The sequence below is a fragment of the Capricornis sumatraensis genome, chromosome X, assembly GCF_032405125.1.
Source record: "Capricornis sumatraensis isolate serow.1 chromosome X, serow.2, whole genome shotgun sequence".
Lineage (NCBI taxonomy): Eukaryota > Metazoa > Chordata > Mammalia > Artiodactyla > Bovidae > Capricornis > Capricornis sumatraensis.
The window spans coordinates 125,963,975-125,976,313 of NC_091092.1; the positions used below are offsets into that span (position 1 = coordinate 125,963,975).

General features: G+C 36.2%; 1 protein-coding gene across 1 annotated transcript in view; it reads left to right on the plus strand.

The window, feature by feature from the left end:
* BCLAF3 (BCLAF1 and THRAP3 family member 3) overlaps window positions 1-12,339 on the plus strand; it is a 55,946-nt gene that overhangs the window by 16,751 nt on the left and 26,856 nt on the right. Inside the window, exons 3-6 of the mRNA XM_068962545.1 lie at window positions 401-970; window positions 1,346-2,002; window positions 10,104-10,279; window positions 11,791-11,905. Of these exons, the coding sequence (XP_068818646.1) occupies window positions 401-970; window positions 1,346-2,002; window positions 10,104-10,279; window positions 11,791-11,905 (1,518 nt within the window). The remainder of the gene's footprint in view (window positions 1-400; window positions 971-1,345; window positions 2,003-10,103; window positions 10,280-11,790; window positions 11,906-12,339) is intronic.

Consider the following 12,339-nt stretch of genomic DNA (forward strand, 5'->3'; position numbering starts at 1 on the left):
GAAACTAACCCTCTTTCTCCTTATTTCTTACTTGACCATGGAACCTGACGTAAGCTTTTGTTGGCAGGCCCTTTTGCCAGAACTTTGCTGTCAGCAGTCTTCCAAAATGGATCCTGCTGCGTACCTAAGCTGGTCCTCCTCCAGTAGGATGGCTGTGCTCAGCCCATTTTGATATGTACATGGGGTGCATTAGTTCAGGTGAAAAGAGTATGCATGTTGAATTGGGCAGAAGCATAGTCAGGCTCCCAAGTGAACAATTTAGAATACAGATACCAAATACTGATGAATCGGAGTGGAAGAGGCAGGGGAAAGCAAATGTTTTATTTGGATAAGTCACTGTAAGACCAACTTAGTGTATTGTCTTTGAATGGACTAAACTTTTCTGTATTTGTTTACATAGGTCTTTAACACCAGTGCCTAGAAGTTCTGAACACTACAAGCAAAGATATGAGCATTATGGCTATGACTATAGGAAGGATCCAAAAAGACACATCACTTGGAGAATGGACAATGAGAAATATGGACAGAGTAAACCAAGGATTTCTTCTCGTGAAAATATATATTACCGATCTTACGAGCATAGATCACCTTCCCCAAACATAAGAGGAAACTCTTCAGAAAAGTTTTATACTTATAAGCCTCCCCAAGTATATTTACCAGAAAGAGGAGATGATAGTAACAGAAGAGCTCAGTATGTGCCCAGACACTCAGAAGGTATATTCTACAAAGAGCACCAGAGGAGTTGTTATCCCCAGAAAGCACAAGGAAGGTATATTCCTGATGACCGCAGAAATAGAAGAAGTGGAAAAGGAGGGACACCACCTGTGAGATCAACAACAGATCCTTTTAGATTCGAAGGATATTGGCATGAAGATGAACCGAGGCACCAGAGGATACAAGATGAAAAATACTCTCAGTCACTTAGAAGAGGCTCTGAAGATTTTGAGAAAAGGAGCTCTTTTCAGAAGAGGTATAGAAAAACATTAAACTAGCATAATTCGATATAAAGCCTCAAATGAAAAAGTCTGTTTACTTTATGGTTAAAGATAACCTTGAAAAGCTTTTGTCTAAAAGATCAAAAGCATTGTAGTGTAGTTTTGGTCTACTGATAGTAGTGAAGTGTTTATTTTTAGAGTAAATCATGTAGATGGATAGAATATATTTTTTTTAAAGATGCTATTTTCTTTAAGTACCTTGTGCATCTATCTATGAGCTGGCTTAAGGGATTGTAGGTTAACTTTCTACTACATTTTGCATTTAAAGCCATGCTGCCCAACATTCTACACATATAAATTCTCACTTTCTTCTCTCTAGTGCAAATGTAAACTGTTTTATGTCAACACAGGTATCCTGAGGATCATGATTTCAGAAAATACGGACACACATCAAAAAGACCTCACGATGTGGAGAGGTATGAAAACAGAGAGCCTGTCAGGAGCCTGCAGTGGAAATCCAGGCATTTTTCTGCTCTTTACCAAGAGAAGAAAGATCAGCGGAACCTTGAAACCCAGACTCATCGATATGCTCCAAGGGAATTCCCAGAGACCAGTTCAGCAGCCAAGGTATCCTGTGATTCTCGCCACAGATATCGAAAGACCTCAGGTGGCGACAAGGACTTTTATGATGGAAGAGCTCAGAGGTACCCTAAGGAGGAAGATAGAAAATTGGGTTCTCAAAAAGGCCCTGTGAATAGAGAGTCCAGTTGTTCTCATGCTGGAAGAGGGAGAGAGACTGAAGGTGGGCAAGTCAGAGAATCTTCTAAGCCATCAAAGAAAGACTGTGCTGCCTTAACCCACTCAGATAAAAGCGATGTTGATTCGAGATCCTGTAAGGACACACGGAAGGACAAAATAAAGAAAGAAAGAGCTGGCAGTAAAGACAGCAACTCTTCCTGTAACCAACTTGATAATAGTGATTCCGACTTGAAGCCTTCATCTGTCTTTCTTAGGAAGAAGTCACTCACAGTTAAAGTAGATGTAAAGCAAGCACAGAATAGATCTAGGTATTATCTTCATTTTTTCTTAATGATGTGTAATAACTGTTTCTGCCACCTTTATTTTAGCTTTGAAAATAAAGTTCATAGTGTGTTTAGAGTTCATCAAGTGAGGGGGTGGGGATTGCCAGATTTTTCAAAAAAGCCCTGTAATGGGAATTAATCCCATGATTTAGTAATACAGGATGATGTCATATTTATTCCGTGTTTGTATCTCAAGATGCTTTTGGGGTGCAGGGCATTCTATGGAGTTGGTCCTCTTCATGAATTTACATGTTTTTATGTTTCCACATTTTCTATACCCACAAATAGGCCAGGTCATATTCAAGGAGACCTATTCCTTGCTCAATTTCTCAAAGCCTGTTTTCCCTGTTGCATGTAATTCAGAGAACTTTTGGCCTGGAAGGGACCTTTCAGCAGGCCCTGATATTATAGAGAAAGACTGTGAGGCTGTGAGAAATGAAGTGACTTAGATCTGAGTCCGTGCCTGCGGCTCAAATCTATATGTCCTCTTGTGTCTCAAGGAGGTGGATGACTTAACATGGTTCTTGCTACCATCTCAAAAGGAGTGGAGCTCAACCAACTAGCTTCTCCTAGGTAGAGGAATTAGGCTAGAGTCTAGAGAGAGGCCAATTTGTAAGACATTTGGTTTAGCGCTTAATGAGACTTTAACAAAAAAGACTACTTTCGTAATAGGTTTTATTCCTCTAAAGTGGATTGCATGTTTTGTTCTATTACCTCTGTTTATGGATTCTGAGAATAATAAGGCACTGACACTTGGATGCATCAGCTAGTCTGTTTGTTATCTTAATACGCTACCAGTATGTGAGTTAAAAAGTGATGGACCATGTTGATTTGATGCATTTATGTTCACAGTTGACTCGTATCTGTATTTGAAAAAAAAACTAGAGGGAAAAAAATCCAAGGTTAGAATGTAAAAGTGAGGGTGGTAAACCCATAGTCTTTTTTTTTAAAATACATTTGTTTCTTTCTTTAAAGTTAGATTTGACTGTCCTTTTCCTGATATTTTTTTACATTCATTATACTTGCAAAAATATCTCAAAATATACATATGCATATTTATATGTACACGGAAAGAATTTATATATATGATTATATTAGAAGTTGGACAAATAGAAGGGAGGGGGGAAATCACCCATAATCCTACTACCTTAGGACCATTTTATTAATATTTTGATACAGCTTTTTGGGGCTACTTTTCTATATGGCTGTCATAACCGTATATAACCATATATATGGTTGTCATAACCCACTCCAGTAATCTTGCCTGGGAAATGCCACGGACAAAGGAGCCTGATGGGCTACAGTCCATGGGGTCGCAAAAGAGTCAGACATGACTTAGTGACTAAACGGCAACATTCTATTTTATATAATATGTCTTAAGTCACTTTGTGCTATATTTCCTACTAGTTCTTAATCTTAAGAGTATAAAGGCTCTGCTGCTGCTGCTGCTAAGTCGCTTCAGTCGTGTCTGACTCTGTGCGGCCCCACAGACGGCAGCCCACCAGGCTTCCCTATCCCTGGAATTCTCCAGGCAAGAACACTGGAGTGGGTTGCCATTTCCTTCTCCAATGCATGAAAGTGAAAAGTGAAAGTGAAGTAGCTTCAGTCATGTCCGACTCTTAGCGACCCCATGGACTGCAGCCCACCAGGCTCCTCTGTCCATGGGATTTTCCAGGCAAGAGTACTGGAGTGGGGTGCCATTGCCTTCTCCATAACGGCTCTACTAGTTCTTAATCTTAAGAGTATAAAGGCTACTCTGAGCATCAAGTTTAAGGATCTTACCTTAAGATTTTTCTCTTTCTAACCTTATATTATGAAAATGTTCAAACATACAGAAAAGTTGAAACATAATTGAAACACAATTGAAACATAATTGAAAGTTGAAACAAAACATACAAACATATATAGGTGTACAGTCAACACCTATATACCCACCTAGAGTCTACAATTAACATTTTACTATACTTCTGTAATCACATCTGTTCATCTATCATTCCATCTTAATTTTTCACTGTATTTCAAAGTGAAATACAGAAGATACAAGTACACTCACCTTTACATATTTCAGTATTTAATATTTGTTTACAGTTTTTTTTCTTTTGAGGTAAAATTACATGGAATCAAATCACAAAAATCTTGAATTTTTACATAAAAGTAAAATCACAAAAACTTTGAATTTTAAAATAATAGTAAAAGTAATTTAAAATAAAAGTTAAAATCTTGAATTTTTAAATATTTAATAAAGAAATGTTTTATTCTTAAATTAGAATTAATAAGTTGGCTGTAACATTTTTAAAGAATGCTAGAAGTAACAATTTTGAAGAATTTTATTTTAGTAGACCTCATTAGAGATGCTGAACACTGTTAATTTTATAACGACGTTGAGAAATAGAAGCTCGATCTTCATCATGTGTCACAAAAATGAGCTTCCTAAAATTGAGGCTGCTGTACCTTTGTTTTGAATTTATAAACTCTCCTTTTGTGAATTTCATGGCCCATTAATTGGGACCTGTCAGTACATGTTTGAATTACCTGACAAGGACCTATGGAATGGTTTGTGTAATAAAGAGCTTTACTGTAAGTTCTTTCTAAAGACTTCAAGAATCTTGGTTCTTCATTTTATACATTTGTTTAAAATGTATAAATGGTGGTTCATTTTATACATTCGTTTCCTTTCTTAGCTTGGGTCAGATTTTAATACATGTTCTTTGAGTTATCAGTGCAGTTGAAAACATACAGTTGTCACCTAGTGATTTTTCTTAATAAATATATGTATCTTTTCAGTATGGCAGTGCATCATAATCAGCAAAAATCTTTCTCTCTGATTATAATTATTAACTGATGAATGAATGTGTAAGAATTTTGTGGGGTTGAATTTAGTTATGTGTGAACTGATGAAGTGTCCATAAAACAAAGGTATTGATAGTTCATATCCTCAACAGAGCCATGTTCTCAACTCCCAACATAAATTAGATTTCCTTCTGCTTAATAAGACTGAAATAATCATAGAGTGCAGATAGGTTATTTGTTGGTTAAAATCTAGAGTATCCACTTTTTTTGGAGATACTAATAAGGCAGTTCATTTTATACATTCATTTACTTTCTTAGCTTGGGTCTGGTTTTGATACATTTTCTTCCAGTTATCAGTGCAGTTGAAACCTAGTGATTTTTCTAGGTATTAGTTTGTATCTAGAATAGCAGTAGGTGACACTTCTTGAATGTTCAGTGCATAGTTAATACTTCTGTCAACATAGAAGTAACAATTTTGAAGGATTTTATTTTAGTAGACCTCATTAGAGATGCTGAACACTGTTAATTTTATAATTTGATGTTGAGAAATAGAAGCCTAGTTGACCTAGTGACCTACTTTGTCAGAAACTGCATTATCAGAGGTAGAAGTTACATATGAGTCATAACTATGTTTCAGAATGAAGAGCGTCACAATATGAAAATCTGTACTAAGGTTGTTATGAACTCCAAACACTCACTGTTGTAGACATCTGAAAGTCATGGGGCAGATGAAGGGAGTTTGGGTTTACTACTGGACAGAATAGGTGAGAGACTGAACCTTGGTCAGGCTAGGAAGTTGGTGAGAGGAGGGAAGGAGGGCATGCCAGTCTCCAGAGAAGAGTAAGCTGGGGCAGATGGGCCTGCACTGAGGCTCCTTTGACTTCCCAGGTGCTAGCACTAGGCATCTAGAATGAGAAGGTTGGCTAGTGAAGGCAACATTGGACTGACTGCCTCAGCCATATTTGCACTTAATCCTTTTATTTCCCAGTGAAGAGATACAGAGAGGGCATCCCTGACCCTACCCAGTTTTTCCCCATTCTAAAAGGGGAATGAGGTGGATGATGAGCCCCAGAAGACACTGGAGCCCTGATGCTCCGGGCAGTCAGGTGCTGCTTAGGCTGGGGAAGAGTGAAAAACCACAGCTAGGATAGAAGGAAGGTAACCTAATCATACAAGCTTACCCGTGATAGGCACTTTTCAGCTGGAGGCAAAATAAGCTGGGTGGAGATATTTTTGTGATACACAAACCTGCTAACTTGCTGCTAGGTATCACAAAAATCTTAAGAGTTTTTTCCTTCTGATATTTCTCATATATATTTTCTAAACTCAAAAATTAATTGAGAAAAGATTCCCTTTCATTCCTATGTTTCGCTCAGTCTTCTCTTAGTACCTCTTGGGGGTCCTAGTATAGGGAGGTAAACTTTGTTTGATGTTGGGATGTATAGGTCTTTGTTTTCCAGTAGGTCACTGTGCAGTTCCATAACATTGAGCAGGTCACCTGGCTATGCCTTTTGGGGCCCAAATTAACTGGGTGTTCCTCTAGGATCTGTGAGTCTGCTTCAGTTGGTTATGTGTTGATAACTATTGAAGCTAACTTGACAGGCTCATCATAGGATTCTCTGAACTTTTGAATATATTTGAGGTTTTCTCTTATAAAAAATGAAAAAATTTAAATTTATCTAAATTAAGTTAAAATTTTTTGAAGTAAGCCAAGAAAGTTAAAAAACAAAAATTGATCTCAGAATTTTTAAATCTGTCATCTTTTAAGGTGAAACTCATCATTTCATATTGTGCCAGTCATTTTTCATTTTATCATTTTTTTATACAGCAGATATTTTTTGAGGACCTACCCTGTGAGACAATCTGTTAAGGTGCCCTGGGACTATGGATCCACATAGGATTAGGTTTCTTCTCCCCTGGTCTTAGAGGCAAGAAGATGATGTTGGTAATACCATGGCACAGTGGAGTGATGTGTGAGGTGGTGTGTGATATGTGATTCAGATGATCCCAAGCTGGGGGATTCAGGGAAGGCTTGTTTCAGGAGTTGACATGTGAGCTAGGCTTTGAAGGTTGGTGTGTTTTAGACATGTGGAGATGAGATGAAAGACCTTTTATATTTAAAGGTTAACAAAGGCAGAAAACACACCCAGGAACTTTGAGCTGTGCCATTCTGAGCAGTCTAGGGAAAGGAAATAGAAGGGCAGGAGGTGTGAAAGTAAGACCACCACACTGCCAGCCTGATGTAACAGGATTAGCTTCTGGGAGAGGGCTCAGTTTTGGCCACCTTCTATCAGATGTCTTGAAAGGGCACTGAGGTTGACAAGGCCAGTTACGGGACTTTTGTGAAAAAAAGTAATAATGAGATGTTGAATTAAGGGAGTAGCAGTCTCTCTAATCCATTTCCCTCAACTCCAAAAATTCTAAATGTGTTCTTAGGAAGACAAGAACAAACTTATGATTCAGAAAGTGCTTTGTGATAGTTATTAGCTAGAATAAAACTGAGAAAGGAAAACTTTACATGTGTCATATGAATTTTGTTACCTATTATAAACTTCCAGAGAGCAGGAGATTATCCGTTGATTTTGGTGGTTCGGTTTTTGTTATTGTTGTTTTGCCAGGCAGTTGGTTTTTTAACTGTGGAGAAGAGGAATTAAGTTTTAATGTAGTTTTTTTTTTAAATGTTTTGTTAGTTGTTATGCGTGACACTCAGATGAACATCAGGTGAAATATCCTTAAATAGAGAAGGAAAACCAGGGTGAAGTGGGGGGAGGGAACAGAGAACCCAGAAGATTTAATAGAATACAGGTGATGGCTATATTTTAATTTTTAAAAGTGTCTAAAATGCATCTCAAATGAGAACATTTGGTCTTTCCAGTTTAACTACTTGTTTTGGGGATATTTTGTGAAATTGTAAACTTGTTGATCAGTAATGTCATGGGAAATACTAAAATATAAACGAAGAGGTGATTAAATTTGCAAATGAAACTACCTAGAACATTTTGCATTTTGAAGTCTCCAGGAGTTTTTCCTTATAGCAAAAGTATAGTTATTTTTAAAAAACAAAATTTCAGGTTATATTCTTTTCATGTATATTTTCTAGAAAGATGGTCACTTTTAATTTTTTATTAAAAATCTTATGGGATATCTCGAGAAAAATTTTAAACTGGTAAATATCAAGAATTAAGTATAGCTTCAAAGTATACCACAGTATTCCTATGAATTGAGAGTTGGACTTGGAGTGGGGAGATAAGAGTTATGACAGTAATAAATTACAAGTAAATTTTAATAATTATCTGGTGAAAAACTGGAAGCCTTTATCAGCTGGTTTTGTCTTGGGGGAAACTGAGACAGCAGTGAAAACCATTGTCAACTGATTTCCCCTTATAGATCATTTTTATAATTCTATTCAAACATCTTATTTTTCTCCTGTAAAAAAAAATGTAAAGCTGTTTTGGGGGTATGGAAGAGCTTTTTGTACCATTAAACCCCTTTGAACAGAAAGCATATGTAATTCTTTTTTTAAATTTATTTTTTATTTAAATTTATTTATTTTAATTGGAGGCTAATTACTTTGTTAGTAGGGGTTGTTACAGGGCCATTCTAGCTTCTAACATTTATCACTAAATGTCTTTTACTAGTTATCAGATATAGAATGAGAAGCTTGGAACAAATTAGGAGGAGAAATGGGCCCTCTAAAGGTCTTTCTGATTAGTCAAGGAAACCACAGCAGTGGCATCAACCTGTGGCGTAGTCACTCATCCATGTTTCTGCCATGGCAGGGAGTCATCTCAACAGGGCTGATTTAAGAGGGAGCATGAAAAATCAGATGGAAGGTTTTCCTCTGAGAAGTTGAAAATAAGCACTTAAAACCATCTTGCTAGAAGAGTTAAAATTTTCAGTTAAGAATATCTTTAAGCCCTTCATAACCTTGGAGCAGTTTTAAATATATGGCTATTAAGTGACGTCAGTAAATAAATATGTGCATGTGTACACCCACAGCCCCAAATGTATCCATCTGATTGATTTTTGTTGTATGAAGAGATTTTTTTTTTCTAGTGGTGCTGCTATTATTTAAAACATATTTCAGGGCTCTCTTTTGGATTTATCTTCGGATTCTGAAACATCATCATAAAAAACCCTAGCAGTTGTAAATCTCAATTCTTTGAATAATGAACTTATTTTTTAGGAAGAGCCAGAAGCTATTCAGAGTTAAATGCAGAGGAGTGAGATGGGTATAAGCTGGTTAGTGCTGTTTTGGGTCCAAAATGAGGAATATATATAAATAATTAGGCATTTTCTTTTCTGATGCATAAACTGCCTACAGATGAAGAATTTGAGTGGTTTTAAGCAGGAGTAGCATTCTTAGAATAAAGTATACTTTCCCATTATGACATTTGGAAGGATTACATGCAAATGAATGCTTAACCTTGGGGATGAAAAGCAAAACAAATGACATCTATTGTCTCAGTATCATGACACCTTCTGCATAGAGGTATTACAAAGATTAATATTTGTAAGCTCTGAGCCCCTTTGTTTGGCATGAATAATTGTTATATGTCATAATCATGAATTTATAATGGTACTTGAGGGTCAGGAAAGTGCTTAATGAAAGTTATAAAGATTCAGAAAGTATTAAAATGGTAAGATGGTTGGGGTTATATTATAAATGGTAGTATATCCTTAAGGATATATTTTAGGGTGAACAGTATCATTGCTTCTCATGATCATAACTTTGCTAACAACTAAGGCTATTTTCTGAGAGTTCAGTGAGACTTTGTAAGTGATTAAGCTAAACAGAATTTGATTTCAAAATACTAGTCTCAGCTCATTACTGACATAGAGGTTTAGGATTTTTATGAAGTCAGAAACATTATTATGTTTGATATCAGCTTGTAAAGAATGGTAGTATTTCAAGATAGTGTCAGCTTGCTGGCTTTATAGTTATATGGACATTTGGGAGTAGAAAATAATCTGATTATATTTTGCATATTGAGTGTCTTCAATGCCATGCTGTATTTTTTGAAGTAAAAATTGTTTAGCTTAGAATTTTGAAGATTTTATTATTAAAGTGGCAAATATTTGATGATCTCTGATTTGAAAAGGAGAACTCAAAACTGTGTGCCTATAGTTATTTTCTCCTACTCATTATTGTACATGTTTATGGCATACAATTTAGTGCCTTAATTATAAGAAAAAATAAACATTTTTAGTTTTATACTTATCTTGATTAATTTTAATAAGTTATTTTCTCAGTGAATAGTCTCAAATTTAGTTAAACATTTACAAATTATTCTAGGGTTGCTTCTAGCTATTCCACAGAGAGACAGATGTCACATGATTTGGTTGCTGTTGGCAGGAAAAGTGAAAAGTTTCATCCAGTGTTTGAACATCTTGACTCAACTCAGAATACTGAAAACAAACCTACAGGAGAATTTGCTCAGCAAATCATAACTATAATCCATCAAGTTAAAGGTTGGTATATTTTGCACATACATTAGGGATAACGCAAAAATAATGTACTGACTTTTCACGAGATATAGGTAAATATCTGATATTGTAATAGTAATTATTTCATTACAAGTTAAATCATTAATTAGGAAATCTGTTGAAGAAAGTAGCACATATTAATTCAAGCCAGTTCTTTTTTATGTAGTTCCAATAATCTGGTGCTTCAACTCATAGTAGATTACAAATTGAAAATTATAAAAGAAGAGGTTGGCTGCTGCAAAGGACAGGTATACTGAGAGCAGAGAGAAACAATAACTGATAACCCAGTAGAAAGGAGGAAAGAACAAAAGCCAGATATGAAACTCAAGAAGCTCGAGAAATCTGGAAGTGTAGGTCATTTGGTCATATTCCTAAAGCCCCCAAGGGTGTTACTGGGACTTCGTGCCATAAGGGTGATGCTAAGTGATCAGTAAAAGACTCCAGTATTATTTGTTATACTTTATGATGTCAGGGAATTGCATAATTAATATTTTAAAGGTTTTCATTGAGTTGTGTTTTGCTTTTGCTTCTGGCCAGTTTCCATTAATTGGAAAATTTAGTCATGTAGAATAACTTTCTTTATTGATTCTGTGTAATTAAGGCAGTTTTGTGTATTATAAGCTAGGATCTTTCATGAATTTCAAAATTTTAATTTTATATTTCTTACTAGATGATTGTGTTGATCTTTCTTACCTTCTTAAAACATTTTGCAAATGAATTATTTTCTCTGCAGCCCTCAAACTAAGGCATATATTTACTTTAAAGGATGCAGTTTGAAACAGTTCACCTTCTCAATTCCAGCCCCTCTCACCCAAAGGAAGTGTGGTCCTTGGCAGAAACGAAGCTGGTATTGCAGAGAATTCCAGGAGATTGTCCCAGAACAGGAACAGTACGTTAGGGAAAAGGATTGCTCAAGTAGCTTTCTCATGGGTCAAGTGTATTATCTTTCTCTCTATTCTGTTCAAAGCTTGTAGCATAGGCACTTTGAGAATGTCTTCATGAACTTCGGTTAACACTAAGTAAAATGGCGTTAGGAAGCCTTCTGTGATATGTAACCATAGCATTTAGCATTTGTTCAGAATTGTATTGATGTTTTAGGGTTGTTTTTGAAATTATTTTTGCTCTAAGTGAACTGTAGAGCTCTATGCCAGCTTTACTTCCCACATATAGTAACAGTGAGGAAGCTCTTACCTTGGAGAAGAAAGGTCCTCTCTCTGAAAAAGCCAATATTTTTTTTCCCCTCTGGCAAGTAAGCAGGAATGCCAAATAGGAACAGAATCTTTGCATTCATAAATCCATTTACTGTTGCTTGAGCTTGGAAAAAACATGTGAGCACTATACATTAGTCTGTGAAATAAATTTAGGTCCCATATTTTTAAGAGAAAGCAGGTTGGATGTTTTTTTAATACTCCCTTACTCCTGTGCTTATTGTATATATAACCTTTTAAGTGGAATCAGTTTTACACTGAGATAAAACTTTTTGTTTCCTTTTGCAGCAAATTATTTTCCATCACCTGAAATAACTCTGCATGAGCGTTTCTCAAAAATTCAAGTTAAAAAAGCTGCAGATGTAAATGAAACTAAGTTGAGCTCGGATCCAGAAATTCACAGGTAATGACTGATTATTGTACGTCCATATAACTCATGGAAATAAGCCTCAGAACAGATGTGGGAACATGCTGCCTGCCTCTTGGGTTTACTGTAGACTCTAGAACAGCATTTCCTGCCTAAAACAGGACTGACCCAAGCAGGTACTAGGCCAGTGCACTTTGATAGACTAGGTTGTATTAAAGCCATGACTAGCATTGTTTAAATGTACAGGACTTTGAAAATATTTACCTACCTAACTTTGATTCTGCTGTGTCTATAGTAATTGCCTACTGAAGTTATCACTGGAAGAATGAAAGACAGTTGTCGAGCCATTGAAATCATGGGTTGCTTCATGTCCTCAGAAATGACTGTTCTGAGGGCAGCTGGATGAAAACATATGTCTTCTTCTGCTGGCACCTGTCCAAGCAGGTGGTGCGCCCTGTCTTGTGAGCTGA